This window comes from Xenopus laevis, chromosome 6S (genome assembly GCF_017654675.1).
Source record: "Xenopus laevis strain J_2021 chromosome 6S, Xenopus_laevis_v10.1, whole genome shotgun sequence".
Classification (NCBI taxonomy): domain Eukaryota; kingdom Metazoa; phylum Chordata; class Amphibia; order Anura; family Pipidae; genus Xenopus; species Xenopus laevis.
Window position 1 is genome coordinate 106,146,946 of NC_054382.1, and position 21,604 is coordinate 106,168,549.

The 21,604-nt window shown below is 36.8% G+C and overlaps 1 protein-coding gene across 6 annotated transcripts in view; it reads right to left on the reverse strand.

Annotated features, from left to right (window-relative positions):
- eya1.S (EYA transcriptional coactivator and phosphatase 1 S homeolog) overlaps positions 1-21,604 on the reverse strand; it is a 78,884-nt gene that overhangs the window by 24,681 nt on the left and 32,599 nt on the right. For all 6 annotated transcript variants that reach the window (XM_018223796.2, XM_018223792.2, XM_018223795.2 and 3 more), the window contains 5 exons: positions 17,525-17,607; positions 16,845-17,031; positions 13,582-13,724; positions 12,230-12,313; positions 633-722 (listed from right to left, as the gene is read on the reverse strand). In XM_018223796.2, the coding sequence (XP_018079285.1) occupies positions 633-722; positions 12,230-12,313; positions 13,582-13,724; positions 16,845-17,031; positions 17,525-17,607 (587 nt within the window). The remainder of the gene's footprint in view (positions 1-632; positions 723-12,229; positions 12,314-13,581; positions 13,725-16,844; positions 17,032-17,524; positions 17,608-21,604) is intronic.

Genomic DNA, 21,604 nt, shown 5'->3' on the forward strand with positions numbered 1-21,604 from the left:
TTTTTTTAACGTAGAAGATTGTGGTGATCTTTATGCTATAAACACAAAGGGGACCCCTACTTCACTGGCTTTAAGTATTCTTAAAGCCATATGACAACTGGTAGGAAGCTGCCTTTGAGGAACCCTTGAGATTTGTGGCTTTTTAGCACCCATAGCTTTTCCTGAAGCTGAATACTACCATGTGAATCTGGTGCTTCTAGCCTTATGATCTACCCACAGTGCTTTATAGTATCTGGTCCGATTTAATAATCCGTGTACTGCATTTGCATGCCCTCTTAATGTCGCAGAAGACTGAGTAGTGCCACGCAACTATTTGTCAATAAGCACAGCTTGATACGGAGGCTGAAGTAGACTGGAATGAATTACAACAAATGTTTTATAGATATATATACTCAGGAGTAAATGGAAGTTCTAAAGTAGCAATAGTTTATTTTTCAGGCTGCAGCTCCATGTTTAATGATGTTAATAAGCAGGGCAGTAGGGCTGCCATAACTTATTCCTGATATTAGAAGTTTCAGCATGCAGAGACAAAATTTTGTTTAGCATTTTTTTTATAGATGTAAAGTAACACTCAGGAACAAAAACGCAGAAAAATAACATTTGTGCCTGTTAATTTATCATGTGGCACCTACCTCTAAGTCGTTGAAGAACAAATGTGTGTCGGCCAAATTGAATATCATTTCCTCCATGCGAAGTCCAAGCGACACTGAAGTAGGTGGATCCTTGAAAGAAGAAAAATGTCAACATAAGTTTAGAACTAACTGGTCAAGCCCACTCTGCATACTGATATTCATGAATGACAACATAACAGACTACGGATATTTATTGTATTTATTTATTATATACGGATGTTTATTTCTTCTTGCTGAGATTCTTTTGGATCAGAAACAACCAGCAGCTAATTTAAGTATGAAAGTGTTTTCATTATTTCACTAGAACTGCCAGAATATGCCTGACAGCAGACTGGCCGCAACTTAAAGGGATACTTTCCCCAAAATGCTTCAGTTAATAGTGCTGCTCCAGCAGAATTCTGCACTGAAATCCATTTCTCAAAAGAGCAAACAGATTTTTTTATATTCAATTTTGAAATCTGACACGGCGCTAGACATATTGTCAATTTCCCAGCTGCCCCAAGTCATGTGACTTGTGCTCTGATAAACTTCAGTCACTCTTTACTGCTGTACTGCAAGTTGGAGTGATATCACACCCTCCCTTTTCCCCCCAGCAGCCAAACAAAAGAACAATGGGAAGGAAACCAGATAACAGCTCCCTAACACAAGATAACAGCTGCCTGGTAGATCTCAGAACAACACTCAATAGTAAAAACCCATGTCCCACTGAGACACATTCAGTTACATTGAGAAAGAAAAACAGCAGCCTGCCAGAGAGCATTTCTCTCCTAAAGTGCAGGCACAAGTCACATGACTGGGGGCAGCTGGGAAATTGACAAAATGTCTAGCCCCATGTCAGATTTTAAAATTGAATATAAAAAAATCTGTTTGTTCTTTTGAGAAATGGATTTCAGTGCAGAATTCTGCTGGAGCAGCACTATTAACTGATTCATTTCGAAAAATAAATTTTTTCCCATGACAGTATCCCTTTAACATCTCTTAAGTTCAATGGACGTGCCAGTAGGCGAGGCATTGTTTTTGTCACTAATGACCCGTGAGAGACTTGGAGTGCCTTATATATTGAAAATAGTAAGCACAGATGATCTCTTGTCTTTAGCTGCATGGATTTTGTGGTCATGCCCTGACTGCACCCCTTAATGATTTAAAATTGTTTGGTGGTGAGTGCAACTTGTGCATAGCGGCACCCAATTATGGTGCCTTTTTCACTCGCGTGACCCTGTGTTCAGTATTGCATACAAATGGCAATGCACAAAGTCAGTTGGTGTTCACTTATGCAGATGTATCACTGAGGAAATGCTGCAAGTTTGCCTTTGGTGGCACTCACTGTTGTGGTTGCAGGTAAGTGAAACATCAGGTGCCCTTCTACTGAATTTATGTCATATGCCATAATAAAGAAGTGGGACAATCAAAGGTAATATGCGATTACTTAAACAACGCTAACAATGATTCTCCGACTAAATTTGTTATGAGAATTAGGAAAGAACTATAAACCTTTTTAATTTGCTGCATGGAACAAGAATAAGTTATTTGACATCAATAGAATCTAAGTGTTCTCTAGCACATAAAACATCACTAAATATGTACACCCTTATATCCAGTAAATTTAAGAGAAGCCAAAATTGCACTCCCTTAATCAAATTTATTTTATAGGTTATGGATATTCCAACTTAATCAAAGGACTAAAAAAAAGCTGTAAAGAATTGCCACCATTATTTGGCCAAGGCCACCCACATAGAGTAAGGTCTTTTGTTTGCGATTAACGTATAACACACTTTATGTTCTCGGAAGAAATTGCCGTATCAACTAGCTCCTTGCTCAGCTAATAAAATAAAAACCCAGTGTCCAAAGTTGTGGTTTCCAAATTTAATGCAGATGTTTGTCATGTTTTCATTTGTATAATGCTTTCAGGGTTGTTATACATTGAACATACACTCTGAGCTCTACTTATACATGTTGGATTATGCATTTGGCAGTGTTTAAGATAAAAAAAACTACAAATAAATACCTCTTTTATTTTAAAGGAAATATTTTAGCGAATTTGCTGAATTTCTAGGATCCACTGTTTTGCATTTGCTTTTAAAGAATTTACATTTGAAGCATATATAAGAGCAAAAGCTCTTGCCACATGTAATTATGATAATACTGTAGCCACCCATTTTAACTTGAGGAATACATACTAATAAAAAAATTACTGTAAACCTCTTTTTCTTTTACAAAACATCCTTTACCATGTTAGCAAAAAATATTGTTGTGTAGTGTCAGTCCCTTTTGCTATATTTATTTGGGGGTATATTTATTAAAGTAAATCTATTAAAAAAAAGTTTATGTGGAAACAGTACAAATAGGACAATGTGCAGTGACAGTATAAGTTTGAAGTCTGGGTTTCCCATGAATTTACACACACGGGTTAATTTCATCAGCGGCCAATATACATGGCAGCATGTTTTTGGAATGTGCGGCAAATACACCCAGACATTAGAAAAAGATACAAACTCCCCACAGACAGTGCCAAAGCCGAAATTGAAACAGGATCTAAGACCTTTCTATATAGGCTTCCTGGGGCAGCAGCTTTAGGGTGCCTATATCAATAAACACTCTTTAAAAAATCACCCTCTAAATTGCTGCTAGGTAGTAATCCAGCAGCAGTACTGAGCCAAATGGCGGATACCCCATTGCAATTAGCGCATGCACAAAAATGTATTTTATTTGAGGAGGACAGGCAGAGGGCCAGTACCTACTGCAGTGCTGGATTAGTGGATCTAGGACCCTAGTGCTACAAAGCTGAAGTGCTAAACACTGAGCCACCATACAGCCCCCAACTAGTCACCAATTAAGCATAATAAGTCTAGTGTAGTTACAATGCTGAATTTTAATATATTCAAGTGCTGGAGTCCATTTTCCCCATATTATTGCAATATGTGTTAATATTGTAGAGGTGAAGTTGACTTTATTGGGGAAAGGTAGAATCAGAAAAGTGACCAAAAAGTTCCCCCTCCACCACTTTCAAAAAAATAGGCAAAACGGACAAAAGAGCAAAATCTCTATGTTGTACAGCAGAAGTGCATAAAATGGTTTAACGCTTTAATGTATTTGTAAAGAATTCTTTTCTAGCCCTAATAATTTTTAGGTTTGAGTTTGCAAAAGAGAATTTAGTATAAAATGCAATTATGGCTGAAAGCTGCTACACATCTCAAACGTGCTGAGGACTTTGCTGGGATGGGCAGGCTGACTTCAGGAAGACTGATTTGTACTTGTTCTTACTAGCAATTATGCTAAAATAACATATGCAAATTACTGTACCAACCAATATGATAATTTTAGTATGAAAACAAGAAAAAAATCAAGCCATGATTTGAAGGGCAGTTTATGTTGTTATGAGATGCAAACCTGTATTGAGGTGTTTAACTTGCAGCCCTTTAGCAGCTCTAAAATAATATTTTCTGGAAGTTTGAGGGTTGCAAGTTGACCATGTCTGTGTGGATAAAGATGCACAATGAAAATAGAAGCAACTTGTCCCTTTTGTCAAGCAGCAGAAAAAGTAGCAAATGTTTAAAAACTTAAAATGTAATGTTTTGTCTCTGTATTACATGCAGTTTAGAATTACTGAAAAATAGCCCGGTTAAAATGTATTGCTGTTTTCTTTTTTAAAGATAAGAACAGATACAGTATAACACCCCTAAAATACACTTTATGGAACGGTAACACCAAAAAATTTAATTGTTTTAAAGGAATGACAATATAATGTACTGTTGCCCTGCACTGATTAAACTGTTGTGTTTGCTTTAGAATCACTACTATAGTTTATAAAAACAAACTGCTGTGTAGCCATGAGGGCAGCCTTTCAAGCTGGGAAAAATTAGAAAAGGCACAAGAAACACACCAGATAACAGATAAGCTCTGTAGTATACAATGGGATTCTTCAGAACTTGTCTGTTATCTACTGTGTATCCTGTGCTTGAATGACTGCCCCCATGGCTACACAGCAGCTTGTTTATATAAACTGTAGTTGTGTTTCTGAAGCAAATACACCAGTTTTAGGGTAAGGCCACACAGGCACATTCGGGGGGATTAATCACCTTCTTCGGGGCGACAATCTCCCCAAAATGCCTTCCCCTACCTTCCCGCTGGCTATAATGAAAAATGGCACTCGCGACGCTACCTTTCCAAAGTCACCGGAAGTTGCCTCACGAAGAACTTCGGGCGACTTCCGTGAGTGCCATCCAGCTGTCGATTCTAGCCGGCGGAAAGGGCAGTTCGAGGAGATTGTCGCCCCAAAGAAGAGGAGATTTGTCGCTGGGACGACTAATCTCCCCGAATCTGCCCATGTGCCCTTACCCTTACCATTGCAGGGCATCAGTACATTATATTGTCATTCCTTTAAAACAATTTAATTTTTTTGGTATTGCTGTTGCTTTAAGAATGAAAAACCTATTTTCAACTATCATAAAAAATTTGTACCACTTGTGCTGAGCCCAAATATAAACTCCCACATTATTCAATTGTTTTTAAAAATGTAATATATCTGCACAAATGTAAAATATACAATTTATTTATAACAAACTCTCCATCAGAAATGTAAAATTTAGTTAATCTAACCTGCAAAAATTCAGGTTTTTGAAATAACAAATAATACAAAATATTTTCTAAATCTACATATGGTTAAAGTGAATCTTGAATTGGTTTCCGAAAACCTTCATCATTGTTTTCAAAACTAAGGGTAACAGCACATTTTTCTAATCATTCTTTTTCTCTGAAGTCTCTGTACACAAGTGTGAGTGACTATTAGACCACAGCTTCACTGCTTGTCCACCTGTCTCAAACTGTCACTTCTCTAAATGGAGTGCCAGCATATTTCTACCATCACAGCACAACTGAGAAGCAGCTGTTTTTTAACATCAGAATGAGAGGTGAAGCTGTTAAAGAAAATCTTATTTCTGTTAATCAGAAAGGATCAACACAGCAGTCTTGTGGGGCGTCTACCACTAGTTATAGAAAAAATCTCAAAATAACAGTTCTTTCCCCTAATATTTGGAATTCTAATCAGAAGGACTTGTGGATGAAAAAAAAAAAAAATGTATCCGTATACAAAATGTTTTACTTCTTAGTTTCTCAGTTATGTCCCCTTTCTACCGTTATTATGGAAGACAGGAATTTGCATAGGACAAGGTGTGGGAAAGCACAGCTGCAATTTATGCACGTGAGCCCACTGGTTTCTAATTACACCCTTGGTCTATACATCATGGCCTACTGCCCCTTCTCTCAGAACCTTGTGATTTCTTGAGAGATTCCTACTGACGGTGAGTCCTACAACCATGATCTCTGTGCTTGGAGAACATGTTTCAAACCTTTTGTTTCAGAGAACAACAATAACCAGAACACAACCAACTCTTCACCTTTTTGGTCCAGTCATATTTGAAGTTAAGCATATATAATTGAATCATTAATATATAAATTAATAACTTAACAGCATGACCCGTGTTCAATTTCTACAGCAGCCATTACTAAACAAAACAGTTTTAGTTTTACAAGGAATTTCCTTGATATCATAACACCAATTTCTTTTAGAAAGAGGGTTTTAGGGTGCCTGTGTTCATTTTCCGTGTAATCTTGAACCCAATGTACCTTTTTTTGGCCATGTGCACAGAAATGATGTGCAGCAAGATGAGTGGGTCTTAATAAGTGTTAATTATAATGAGTATGGGCACATGACTTGGAAAATTGACTTAAGCAAATTTCAATGTGCTCTAGTGAAAAGCTGCCCCCACATTTATGGTATAAATTCTATACAGCATTTGTCTTTATGCTCTGCTAAGCATAAAAAAACTAAAAATATGTTTTAATATTTAAAAAATATGTGTTTTTTTTAAATGTTTTAAATGTTAAAAATAAATAATAATAGTGATTTGAAAGATACTTTGCTTTTAAAGAACAAAAACAAATACCATGGCAATAACTGCTTGCCATTAGGGTCATATATTCTGCCTTTTATTTTACCATTGTCTGAAGGAACCAGGTATCATCAAGATCAATGTGAATAGACTGCACTCACTCTTTCTCCGCACAACAGTAGCAATTACCACTAATTTGAAGATTGCTGGTGCATTAGGCAAAATAAGTACTGTCTAATGAGATAAGAGAGTCCTCCAGCTATCTCCACCCCCCTTTTAGCAACAGCAGCACACATGATTATTGGGCGGATAATTGACCTTTGTCTTATTCATTCCAGAGCTTCAGACAATCATTAGCTAAGAACGGATTTAAAGATGCCCCACCTGTTCTTCCAGAAACAGGCAAATAGAAAGGAAGAGAGAAAAATATGTATTTTTTTTTTCAGCCAAAAAAATGGCTTTAAATACAGCTCCAGTGAAAACTTAATGCATTCCTTATCGAAGCCATGTGCCAAAAACCTTTCTTGGAATACAAGAAAATAGCACTTTAAAACAAATATCAATTTTATAAAGTGTTAAGAAAACGTTCAAAAAAGCTGAGAAACTGACTATTAAGAAAAGCATATAATAATAACAGGCATTAACTTTATAATTAACTTAGGGAAGGTGACTAAAAACTCTGTTTTAGAGACATATGGTTAAAAGCCCATTGGTCTTTGGTTCTCACCCCTCCCCCTCCTGTACTTTACCATATGCTGCTAAAAGTTTTGTCTCAGCAATTTCATTGGGTGCAGAGAAGCATTTAGCTACATCTCACCTCGGGTGTACAACAACTTATTTCTAACACTCAGCTTCTGCCTGTAAGTGTTTATAAATATAGAATAATAAACTCTATATATAGAATAGAATCATGGGATTGGTACCGATTATACTGCTGATATGCGTTTCATTTAACAGGATTATTCAGATGCTAATCTGTATATACTTTTCAGATATTCTGGATCCACTCAATAAGGCTTGCTGCAAGTGTATACTGTACTTTGGGTTCTGTGATGGTTCAGCCCCTGATTTCATCTATCAAGCAATTTTATCATTGGATATCAAACCAAGCAATCTTTTCTTACAATAGAATGTTATATCCCCTAAGAGTCATTGAGATGGATTTCATTCTTATGCCCTGGTTTGATAGTATAGGTTACCACTAGCCCTTCAGACTACAAATATCACAGTAGAGGAAGTTGAATTTAACATCCAGAGGAACTCCAGATGCCCATCACTGCCTTTTACTGTCTTAAAGGACCACATTGCCAACCCAGAAATTTCATTCTATGGCAAGATTTAAGATGGCCATACATTGACAGATAAGCATATTTATCAACCTTGCCAAATGAGTGGATCAAAGCCTGATTTGATCACCCATTCACAAAACCAACAATTCGATCATATGTTGGATGAGAACTGCATTAACTCTCCTCTCCTATTTTCATACCTTTCTGATTGCCCTCTGGACATTCTTTTCCCAAATATTGGTTGGGCAGGTCCATCGGTGTGCCCAATATATTGGCCAACCCAAAAGGGCCACATATTTTGGAGAAAAGTGATAACAAACTCAGAAAGGGAATGTGCTTTGCTGAAAAGGTGGTGGATGCCTAGTATAGATTTCAAAAAAACCAGATAAGAGCCACCAGGACCTGCTGACCAATGAACAAAAATAGGCAACCCTTCCATTCTCTGTTTTTCGTTTTACTACTTAAATGGATACTATCATCTGGAAAGATATTTATGGCAATAATAAATAAATAATAACAAATAAATAAAAAGCAAGGAGAGCTAAAAACTGGTAAAATGATACTGTAATCATATACCCTATTAAGAGAAAATATGCCTTCCTTTTCTCCCTTAAATAATGTATAAATGGTACATAAACACTATCTGAACTTCCAGATACAAATATAAATGTATTACTTTTTAAAACAGATACACCTGATTTCCCGGATTAAATGGAAACTGTGATACTCTAATGAATCTACATAGGTAATTCTTCACAGTGAGGTTGTGGAGTGCACTTCCGGATGTTGTTGTGATGCTGATTCTATTAATACCTTTAAGAGGGGATTGGATGATTTCTTTGACAGGCATGATATCCAAGGCTATTGTGATACTAAACTTTACAATTAATATAGATATTGGTATATGTAGTTTATGTAAGTGTAGATGGGTACGTGTAAGTGTGTGTATGTATGTATGGGTTTCATTTGGAGGGGCTGAACTTGATGAACTTTTTTCTTTTTTCAACCCAACTTAACTATGCAACTATGAGCCATTTCCCAATACACCCTGAACTCACAGTGTAATACAAACCCTCACTCACCTTGTACTATTGCAAAATTAAAGATTCTATCAATTAAAGTCCCAAATGGCACAGATTCTATGGAAAGCAGAATCCAACACAATGGTGCAGGAAGATGAGGAAGAGGGTTGCATTACACTGTGAGCTTAGCGGGTGGGGGACTAATTCCTGTGAACAGAGACACACTATCAAGATTTCCTTTTAATCTATGGAATCATGTCCCTTAGACTTCTGTAACATTTTGGCACATTTTAGGTAAAATCATTTTGATGTTTCATTTTCTAGTTTTTATTATAAACACTTTTTAAAAAAATAAACATGACAATTCTTTATACATTCCCCTTTAAATATAATTCATTATAAAATCTGTACCGTTTCTGAAATAATCAAATTACTTTTCACTCTCCCCTTCAGCAATCTATCTACAGGAGTACAGGGACTAGTCCGATTGTCATCTTGGAGTCAGGAAGGAATTGTTTCACTTCTAATGCAAATTGAAGAGGCTTCAATTTGTTGTTTTTGCCTTCTGCTGGATAAACTAGCAGTTAGGCAGTTTATACATCGAGTTAAAAGGTTGAATTTGATGGACATGTGTCTTTTTTCAACATAACTTACTATGTTACTATGTTAAAAAAGACAATTAGATCAAATATATCATTGGCCTTTGCTCCCTTTGCCTAGATGACGTATTTGCTTTAACTGTCCATTATAATTCACTGGCGCCAACTCTATGCCTGTATGTTGAGACAGAGACTGCTTGGAAGGTGATAGAGAAGATGTTGGTTATCTTAGCAGTGTTTTATTGATTATATTTAACATATTTCTTATTTACATCAAATGATGCTGAAATTAAATGTTTTGTTTTTATGATAGTTCCCTTTGATGATTCATAATAAATAAAAATGTATAAATATTAAGGATGCAAATTGTGCCCTACTGAAAGCAAAAACATTTTGAAAATGATTTGAGAAGGGTGGTTAGTATTTAATGCAGATAATCTATCCTCTATTCTAAGATGAAATAAAATCATCACTGTGCACGAGGCTATGCTTTTGCACCAGCTGAATATATTTCATACAAACCTATAAATAACACAAATACAAACCTAAACTCCCCATTTTGTTAGCAGCACCAGAAATGAACAAAGTGCCTTAACATTTATTAAAAACCTTCTTGAAAATCTGAAGGCAGTCAAAGCTTGCTGTTACATCCATAAATAAATATTATTTTCCGACCAGTTTGTAAAAACCCAAATATTTATATTGAAAACTGAACGTATACAACAAAAACTTACAAATATTTAGAACTGAGAATAAATGTTACTACAGATAGATATTGCATGCAAAAAGTAGCATGGTTTCGAAATATATGTAAACATTATATATGTTATGAATATATTTGTAGTATAAATAAAATATATATTTATACAGTTATTTCTGCCATTTTCCCACACCTTAGTATAGAGCAGGTATTTGATGGTAAAAACAAAGTATAGTAGGGAGGGATAGTGGAAATCATTTTTAGATTGATAATTATCGCTGGCATATCCAATAGGAAAATCAATGTAGAAAATATCACCTCCAAGCTGATACATTATGTTACATTCTGTTAAGATTTGGGGAGGGGGGCATCTAACACTGTCCATTCTAGTAGCGCTGCTGCCAAGCATGATAAAATGTAATGGTTAACTTTTTACTCAGCTAAATATTCAAGTGTCTGACGAATTTTTTAAACAAGAACATTTAAACAAAAATACATCTTCATGGCACATCACTATGTAAAACCCCACATAACCAACTGCAAAACTGCTGACTACATTCGCTGCTCCGACCCTATGAATAATTGCTGAGAAAATATACCAAGAAAAGTGATATGAAACCAACTGTAAGAGAATCTCGCTTTGTGGCCAAAGGCTCCTGAAAAAACTTGTTTTTTTTTTACATTAAATATACTTTGCTATTTAGAATGATGCTTTAAACCAGCTTTAAATATAATATACTCTAAATCCAAATTTAATGGCAAGTACATGATATCTGCCCTTTGCTATGACCCAAAAAAACATTTATGATCTTTTGGGTTTGCATAAACTACAGGTATGGGACCTGTTATCCAGAATGCTCGGGACCTGCGGGTTTCTGGATAACGGATCTTTCCATAATTTGGGTCTTCATGACTTAAGTCTACTAGAAATTCATTTAAACATTAAATAAACCCAATAGGCTGGTTTTGCTTCCAATAAGCATTAATGATATCTTAGTTTGGATCAAGTACAAGCTACTGTTTTATTATTACGGAGAAAAAGGAAATCATTTTTAAAAATTTGGATTATTTGGATAAAATGGAGTCTATGGGAGACAGTCATTCCGTAATTCGGAGCTTTCTGGATATCGGGTTTCCAGATAAGGGATCCTATACCTGTAGTACCTTTGCGCCTCTTGTAAGCTTAGTGGGCTATATTTTCTCAGCCTCACTAACTAGCAGAAGGGACAGAGGGACAAAGGTCCTGCAAACCCAAAAGACCCTCAATGACCTGCCAGACACAGCAGTCATGAGGTTTGCACTGGGCAGAGCACAGACAGTCATACAAGCACTAAAAGGGAATAAGTACAATAAAAAGTGTTTGCACTGGACTTATATTATAACAGTTATAATTGTAATATAATGCAGAACAGTTCAATTGAACACACTTTATAATTTATCAGCCCTCTTGAAGCTGTACTGTAACAGTCAATCAAGAAATTACATTTTTAACTTAAAGAATATGTAGAACACCATTTTAATATAAGGCCTATAACACTGGCTCGTGTTGAACATATATGAATATTGCCTGCACTATGGGTTCCTGCTCACTTTTTAAAAGACGTTTGAATACAAAGGCTTCTTTAAGAAACAGTGCTGGACAATAATATTTAGTTTCAGTGATTTTAAAGAAAAATAATGGTACCCAAATACCAGGCCTTGCAAGGAATGTTCCATAAACATGCCTGGTATGCAGTGTCTCTCAACTAGGCTTCATACACAAAACATATGGGATATATTTATGAAAGGGAAAGCGGACTGTTCACCACAGTTTACCAGAGGCGGTTTGCAGTGTAGCCATTTGATAAATATTCCTTATATTCTTGACTTCGTCTGCACGGATGTTTACCATTTTCAGTCCCTCATTGCCTCTCACTCTGCCTTGCAGAGACAATTTGGATTCATGGAAGTCCATGAACATTTATGGCAGAAAAAGGAAGCACTGCTATCACTTAGAATGTTTTGGAACTCTTTGGAATGTTGTTCGATCGACACTAAGTAGCAGAATTCTGTAACCACAATACAAACGTTGCGCACATTGACTTTTACATTACACTCACCCTTCCATATTTGTTAGCATAGGATCCTGTCAACAACGAGTGGAAAACAATGATTGTCTCATCCAGATCCCAAATGAAAACTCTCTGTGAGCACAAAGCAAATAAACAGTGACATTAATATGTACTGCAAGGCAATAATAACTCCCATGACTGTTAATACATAAATGCATATTAAATAACCATGAAAATACAGAGCAGGTATATTGCAAGAATTAGTGACCATAACAGGTGGGCTTGACTGTTAAATTTACACACTATCCTGACCAGAGAACCTACAGGCGCCTTCCTACCATACATACTTCAGATACTCCAAACTTACAGCATACCACAAACAGTTGAGCTGTTGGAGGAATTCCTGGAGTTGTACATTAGGAGAACTGGAGGTAGCCTGTACATGAATAGCTCAAAACTGCTCTAGATCTACAGCTATGCAGAGAATATCTGACTATGAAAAGTCATTGTTGGACAACAAATAATAAAACCTCAAAACCAGGGATTCTGTAAAAAAAAAAAAGCAAGCAAGTCTTTTTATTCCACAGTTAATTTTTAAAGTATGATGGCATGGATGATGAAAGCTTTTCAAGAAAACTAGATCACAGATACTAGGGCAATGCTTTAACAATGGCACCATTCTCCAATATCTAAAATCTCAAAGAATCCTATGGTTGCTTGATGCTTTAAATAGTATAGATTGGTATCATTTGGTGCCATGACTGCAAATAAATGCCACCAGCTTCCAGAAAGTATTTTAAAATGGGAATTTCCACTTTAAATGGTAAATGAAGCCTAAGGCACAAAGCCAAAGACGTGGGGTATGTCTTGGGTTTTTGGGCCTAGTAATGACCCAATAGGTGCTTATTTTATTTGTAGATTATGCCTTCTTTGTGCAACTAGTATGAAATGGAGCTGCACTGATGCTTGTATTTATGGACTGCAACCCACGTGTCCCTTATCATGTGCCTATTTTCTGTGTCTTTTATGTTAGTGGCGAATGTCTCAGCCAATGCAGTAGATATAGCCACAAACAAAATGGCAACATGCAACGATGCATGTCCGCTGTACACAATACCTTATGCTCTCTGATTAAAATAAATAAATATCTACATATTATGTGTAAACTATGTTATTCATTATAAAGCACAATGCCTAAATGCTTCAAAGAAATCGAAAGCATCTGTAGCAATGTTTAAGGACTGATTCATTTTGAAATAAGAATCAAATCCTTATTAATTATACTGTACCTTCATTTTTTATTTATGAAAGTGCAACCAGTTCTAATCATTTTTTAATGGCATCTCACATTGTTACAAACATTGTGTTTATGTAAAGTATCACGTTGCTTTATGACATACTTCAAGGTCAGAATCTGGAGGTGGGGAAGGGTTGTTGTTTCTCCTGCCTCGTCCCCGTGACTTTCCATCTGAACTGCGCTGCAATCGATCTGAATCTGAATCTTTAATAGGCGTTGATGGACTGTGGATAGTGCTGTATTCGGCTAAAAAAGGAGGAAAAAAATCACTTGCTTATTTATGCTCTGAAAGACATTTCTTTACTAGTAAATTTGGAATATATTACTCAGCATTTATGGTACATTGGAGCCAGTTTAAAATAGATGTGTAAATGTACATAGAATTATAAAATTCTATGTGCTCCCTCAGAGATTTCCTGACCAGAAACACGGCAGCTCTCAGGAAGAAGTATGAAAGCAAAAAACAGAACTTTGCCCATTAACTGGCTCATGTATGGTTTGTTTGTATGCCTCATGAATCTTAGGACCCCAGGGGGGGCGGTCCTTATATCTTAAAATGACAATTTTCTATATAGGATTACCCAATGGAAAATACTACTAAAAAAGCATGTTATTATAAAAATGGTTTATTTACATGAAGCAGGGTTTTACATATGAGCTGTTTTATTCAATATATTTTTTTATATACCCCCATTGTTTGGGGGTATAGTTTTCCTTTAAAGTGTCAAACTTTGTGCTTCATATTACTTAAAATCTGCTACTAGTAAAAAAAAAAAAATCGACATTGTTTAACTTTCTACATAAAACTATCATTACACCGAGAAGACAAACCATTGATTTTAATTGAATACTGTCCCTTTAAAAAGCACCTGTGGCTAAACTAATCATTAACACACAGGGAGCAGTCTTCCCCGGCAGACATGCACACTGCTCTCCCCACCATAACATACGTTTTGCTTTAAGCTCTTTAAAACTGGAATGAGAAAACTTTCATGCCACAAGAGTCGTGTTTCATAGACAGGCTTGTGACTACTTATTATGGAATGTACAGTTTTTCACAGCCAACTGTACCACAAGCATCCAGTGTGTTCACGAAATGCTCCTTGCAAACATAGCCAGCAGCAAGCAAAAAGTTTCATCACAAATGTAAAAGGCCCATAAGAGATGTATGAAACCAAGTATGGGGTATCTGGTGTGCTCAATACTTTGTAGCCCCCTTTTAGGTCCATTCCTTCCAACAAAAGGGAGAGAGATAAACTTGAAGGCCAAATAATTAAACATAAACACAGGTTTACACCAATTTAGTACCCCAATATATTTGCCATTATTCTAGCAGCAATGGAACAATCAAAAGTAGTTGCTGATGCCTCATGAAGAAACTTCTGGCGACTTCGGAAAAAGAAGCGCTCAGCCTCTGATTGCCATCCCGCCTGCGATCTACATTCTAGCTGGCGGGAGTCAGTTCGGGGAGATTGTAGCCCCGAAGAAGAGGAGATTTGTTTCCGGTCGACTAATCTCCCCGAATCTGAGCGTGTGCCCTGACCCTAAAGGAGACAATTTTATGACTACATTGATCCATGAAAAACCTGTGGCCAATAGTTGGGCCAAGGGCAGGACAGAGCTGCCAGTATCACAGTGTATGGTGAGGGGAACTCAAAAGCAGTCCTGCTACTTATGACTTGAAGTCAAGTGTTAACTTGCTTTTACAAGCTCCATTTCCTGAAATATGACAGATCTTAGCAGGCTAAAAGGAAACATGTTCATGTGTGTCTTGAAAGCAAGTGCTACAGCTCTGTTTAATAAGAGAACTGAATAGACCCATGCTAATACCTAAACAACTATCTACTTTTTGCACCCGTTGATTTGACTAATCAGGCTACGTGATTGTAAAGAAATGTTTGGCAAATACAAATCACAGGGTTGCACTGATTTCTGGGTAATTGCATTTAAACTGCACTGATCCTCATTCATTCCTTACACATGTGTTTTTAATATGGGCCCCTCTGATTTAGGCTATGCGGTAAGCCTAGCTAACATATGACATGTTCTATCTGGAGAACAGGAACCTGTCACATAATACAAGAAAATTACTCCCGCTGACCTGCCTCCCTACTTTAAGGGCTTGTTAAATCATGTATTGCACAACACTAGTGAAAGGACAGACATTATCTATTTTTGGAATGGTATTCTGCAGTGCCTTCCCTTCTTTGTTTGTCTGATAAGCCTGATATATATATAATGATGGCAAGGCAAACATGGATTAGAAGCAAATACAAAAACCCACAGCTAGGAAAAATGATGTTTCATGGCAGGATTTCTCCTACTCATCCCCAAACCCTATTTAAAATCCCCTTGTTGGGCTATTAAAGCTTTTACTTGTAGATGAATGAGAGCATGCACAGAAACATTTCTTGTTTTAAAGAAGGAAACTCATGAAATATACTTTCTATAGGAATGAAGTCCAGCATTGGGTATTGTCTCCTTCCTTAAAACCTTTGTTTGAATATATGTGGTTGATAAAGTCGTAATCTTGCTCAAGTAAAATGAATAATCCTGCACACCAATATACACCTAATTACCATTACATCTTTCTATTACAAGGTGTCAACCCCAAGATGTCAGCAGGTTGGTCTGTTCAGTATTCCTGCTCCCTTCCAGCTTTTCAGCCATGAGACAGTCAGCATGAAATGTGACTCTGCTAAAGAGCCATCTCAATAGAGACAGCTATGTCTATAGAGCCATTTAATTCAGTCAATTTTATTATCCAATGGCATGTTGACAACCTTATTTATTACATTTGTCAACTGCAGTCTGATTGGTTGCTGTGGATTCGACTAGACCTAGAGCAAACATATTAAATACTTTATTCTCCCTCAGCCTTCAAATATATTAAAATATAATCAAGTTATAGATATCAGGATATCGGTGACCTGATTGAGGAAAGTTGCACCCTTTTCCTGAACCAAGCGGGCAGAGCGTTTTTGGATAATATATTTCCTAGATATTAAAATATCTATGGGACAGGGAGTTGCATCTGAATAATATATGTGCATGTTTTATTGAGTGGCCTATGTTCTTAAATATATTGTAAACAGAAGTGATGCTCACCAACCCTTAGGACTCAAATAAGGTGCTCTTTTTGAACTCTGGGCTTGGACGCAAGTTTTGATTGCCTAAAAACCTGAAGTCCCCTGTAGACGTCTAGTCCACATAGAGGCCACCAAATTTCCAATCACATAATTTTGCATCCCCTGGGATGTTTTTCATGCTTGTGTTGCTCCCCAACTCTTTCAACATTTAAATGTGGCTCACGGGTAAAAAAAAGTAGGGTACAACTGGTATAGAAGGTTTAAAATGTGATGTTACCTGTTGAGTGATCTGTAACAGCTTGGCTGGTGATTCCAGATGGGGGATCCTGTAGCTGGTAGGTTGCAGTAGTTGAGGGAGTGGTCGGGCTGGTGTTACTGCTTGTCATATAATGTGAAGGATACGGCGAACTGTTATAATATTGTGCATACTGGCCCTGGCCAAAACTGGGATAAGCTGGATATTCCTACCACACAAAAAGCAAAATATAATGTTTTTATGAAACTTATCACTACTTTTTAGAAAAGATTCCAAAACATAACTGCAAACACATGTTAACCATTCAGCAACTTTTCATGAACATCTTACTCCACATGGAAAACATTGGCTCGGCTTGATGGTGCATATAAATAGATAACTGTTCCAGATTTCAAGGCTTATTTATACCACAAACGTATGATACAATGCTTACATGCATTTACGATTGGGATATAAGCAGCTATGCCAGACACATGGTACCTCCAAAGTGAATTATAGAAACATTCATCTGAAGCTCATCTGTCACTGACAGAATTAAATGTGTTTGGGTCTCTAAGACAGCAAGCAGAAACACTTAGATGTTGGAAGAGCAAAATCCAGCTCAAGGCTGAGAGGATGAGATGAAAACATGAATACATAGAAGACAGAACAGAGTATGTTTGCAGTTGAAGTTGAAACAGTCCTGTTTCTTTGACATTTACCTGCTGGGAACTATTAAATCCAGTTGAATTTGTGAGTGAATTACTTCCTGCATAGATTCCTGATGCTGTGGTAAAACTGCTCCCTGAAATGAAAGGAGAACATGCCTCAAATTACTGAAATGTGTATGGATAGACCTCCCAGACAGCAACATCAAGAGGTTATGTGTGTACCTCAAAGCTCAAAACATATCTGACAGAAAAGAACGATCCCACTTATTTCCTTTAAAGAATCTACTTATAAACTGCATGATAGAGGGATACATTTTGATTTATATTTGGTCCTTCTGTAGGCATTTTCACAAATGCTTTGAGATGGCCTGGGCATAGAATAGTGAAGCCAGTAACCTGTACATATCATAAAGCTTATTGGATGGAAGTTCACACATTTGACTCTCTTTACAGACATTTGGCCTGTGGGGTGCATTCTGATGTTCAAGGCTTTTGAATGGTCCACAGTGGATTATTCTGGTTGTATATAAATACAGATATGGGATCCATGCTTGTACCTTTGTTAAACTTGGCTCTGTTTTTTTATTTTATTCTGTATGATCATTTGGCATCATGCAAGCCTAATATGTACAGTAATACAGATCTAAATATTGAACTAAGAACATTCTGTTGAACATTGCACCAATGGAATATAAGATATAAGCCATAGAAAGCTCAAAACAATTAAATGTGGTTCTCATATTAAATCTGAACATAGCTAAACATAGTTCACATTTTCTAAACATCGTTGGGAAAATAGTCAACATTTCATATATGCACAGTAATATAAAATGGGGCTCAACTGTTGGTAAACACAAGCGTTAATCCCTATACATTGTAACATTTCACTCCCTGCTCTACATAGGCTACACCAGGGAATGCCCAATATGAATCCCTAAATATCCCAAACTGTATCCTCTTAACAGTAAGCCTCATTTCTTTACAGGGCCAAAGTTCAGGGTTAGTGATGGGCGAATTTGAGGCATTTCGCCGAAAAATTCATGAATTTCCAGCGAAATTTGCGAAACGGTGAAAAGTTCGTGAAACGGCACCAGCGTCTCGTTTTTGACACCGGCGTCCATTTTTGCGGCGGTTTTGCAAATTTATTCGCCGCCAGGTGAATCGCGGGAATTTGCCGCAAATTTGTGCCTGGAGAATAAATTCGCCCATCACTATTCAGGGTTATTCTGAAAATATGCCCTTTTTCAATAAAATTAAAGTCACAAGAAAGTTATTGACAGTTTTATTTTAGTTTATTTTAGTTTTAGTTTATTTTAAAATTAGTATACTGTAACTGTTGGAAGGATTTTGGCCTTTCAACATGGGTTAACAGGGTTTGTCTTAAAATCTGTTGTAAGTGACTTGTAACCTATATTTTATACCTCTCTCTCTCAAAAAAGAGAGCCTCTCCTCTAATGTAAATATTACTTATACCAACTATAAGAGCTTTTAACATTGTTAAAAGTTGTCATTCATGCTGTTAAGTAAGCAAAACATCTGCACATTAGATTATTCTGAATTCCTGAGACTGCATAAAATGTTGGCTTGGATCCCTAATTACTACAAGAATGTAACAAGTGAAAAGAAAATCTCATTTTATCGTACAATCAACAATTTATCTGCAAACCCATGAAGTAGATTAATATTTTTCTGGCATTCAGTTTTATACAACTGCAGGATGAGCGATCTGTTAGAGGAAGGAATGAGAATTGATCCCTGGCTGTTGGCAATAGAGGTGCATGACTTTTAACAATGGCATCTTCCCAAAACAAACTCAAGCTAGAGTAATGAGATAAACCAAAATACAGACACCGCCTAAAGATTTAAAATGGGATTTGAAAACAATCCCAATAATACAGTAATGACTTTCTAAAAAACAACAACCGTGTATAGGTCAAAAACAAGTTCCTGACAAACCAAATTACAAGTTTGCTGTCTATAAATCCAAATCTAGTTTTGGTTTCTACATCTCACGACTTTCAAGCAGTGAAGCACAGATTATAAAAGGTCAACTGTATGTAATTTAGCTGCCAACATTACTCACCATTAACTTTTAGAGATCTCTAACCTATGAGGCTCTAGTTGTTGCTGAATATATCTGGATCAATAACTTCAAACTGGGAATATCACAGAGGTTTTTGTGCAGTTCATATCACCAGCTGTTTCATAGTTTCTTCATGGAAGATTATTATATTGATGACTTCAAAATGGCTTTTTTTTAATGCACATGTAGGGTTGCCACCCAGCTGGTATTTCACCCCCGCTAGCTGGTAAAATACCTGCTAAGACATGGGCTGCTATTACAAATGTACCCGCAATGTAGTAGCTGGTAAATTTGAAATACACATAAATTCAGCCATGGCCCACCTCAATCTTCCCAGAATCCAGCTGAAACTTACTTTTCTCTCTTTCTCATTCCTCCTCAAGTCACCCCATAACATCATAGCTCTGCCTCTTTTTCACACGACCTACCCCCATATGATGTCACGGACTGGCCCTTTTGTCACTGCCCCCATGAGTCAATGCACACGCTTATTGAAAGCTTCTGGAATATCACGAGTATAAGTAATCTACACCTTTTTCCCATATATCACTTGTTGGTATATGGCTTTAAAAGGGTCTTTACATTGGAATTCAAGATTAAGATGACTTCAAGTCAAACTTCAAGTTAGACTCTTTGACCCAGCCAGCAGCAAAGCAATTGTTCACTAACATGCCTACTAGTCAGAGTATTCACCTTTATTGCCAGACTGCAATAGGTAATGTAGGAAAGTAATAACCAGACAGAGACAGGTTGGTAAACCCTAGAATAAAATTCTATTTGAAATGGCATTCTTGCAGCAATATTCAGTCTGGCAGCTTGCTCTACAGACGTATACAAACATCCTATGTGTTACAAAATAACCCAAACGGTTTCTGTAGGGAACTGCCTGATGTTCCTGCTTCTGATGTACAAAGAACATTGAATGTTTGCTAAGGCTAAACTTAATTGAGATAATTGCTCAATTCATATAAGTGAGGACCTCTCCTCTATGACCAAACCAATGTCATCGGAAAACATGTTTTTTTTCAAAACGCATCAGTTAATAGTGCTACTCTAGCAGAATTCTGCACTGAAATCCATTTCTCAAAAGAGCAAACAGATTTTTTTATATTCAATTTTGAAATCTGACATGGGGCTAGACATTTTGTCAATTTCCCAGCTGCTCCTGGTCATGTGACTTGTGCCTGCACTTTAGGAGATAAATGCTTTCTGGCAGGCTGCTGTTTTTCCTTCTCAATGTGACTGAATGTGTCTCAGTGGGACATGGGCTTTTACTTGAGTGTTGTTCTTAGATCTACCAGGCAGCTGTTATCTTGTGTTAGGGAGCTGCTATGTGGTTACCTTCTCATTGTTCTTTTGTTTGGCTGCTGGGGGGGGAGGGAGGGGGTGATATCACTCCAACTTGCAGTACAGCAGTAAAGAGTGATTGAAGTTTATCAGAGCACAAGTCACATGACTTGGGGCAGCTGGGAAATTGACAATATGTCAGTGCAGAATTCTGCTGGAGCAGAATTGACAGTATCCCATGACAGTATCCCTTTAAGCTAGAGGTACAAGAGCTGAATTTAGTGTACTAAATTGTGTACTCATTTTGGACTCACTGTGTGCTGTAGCTCCACATAGGCCAGGACAATCAATATATACAATAGGCAGATAAGCTTCTATAAAATTAATGTTGATAGCCAGGGTATGGTTTACGTCTTTTATTGGTTTTGTTTTTGTATTGAAACTGTAGGTTTAATGTAAGCACCCATGTATTGTACAGTGCTGCAGAATATGTTGGCACAGTAATTGTCGATTAATAATAATATTATTATTATTATATTGTTTTTTTGGCAAGATCACTACAGAGAGTAAGCGCTTGTATTTTACAGATGATCTGGAAAGTTGCTGACAAGATTCAGTTAAAGGTTGAAGCAAATATCTCTATCCTAACTTTTGATGTAGAATGACATTTCTTATCCTTTGGGCTATTTCGTTTTGCATTCATCTGCATCTGTAAAATCCCTATGACTTATGCAAAGTCTTGTAATACAGCCTATCTCTCC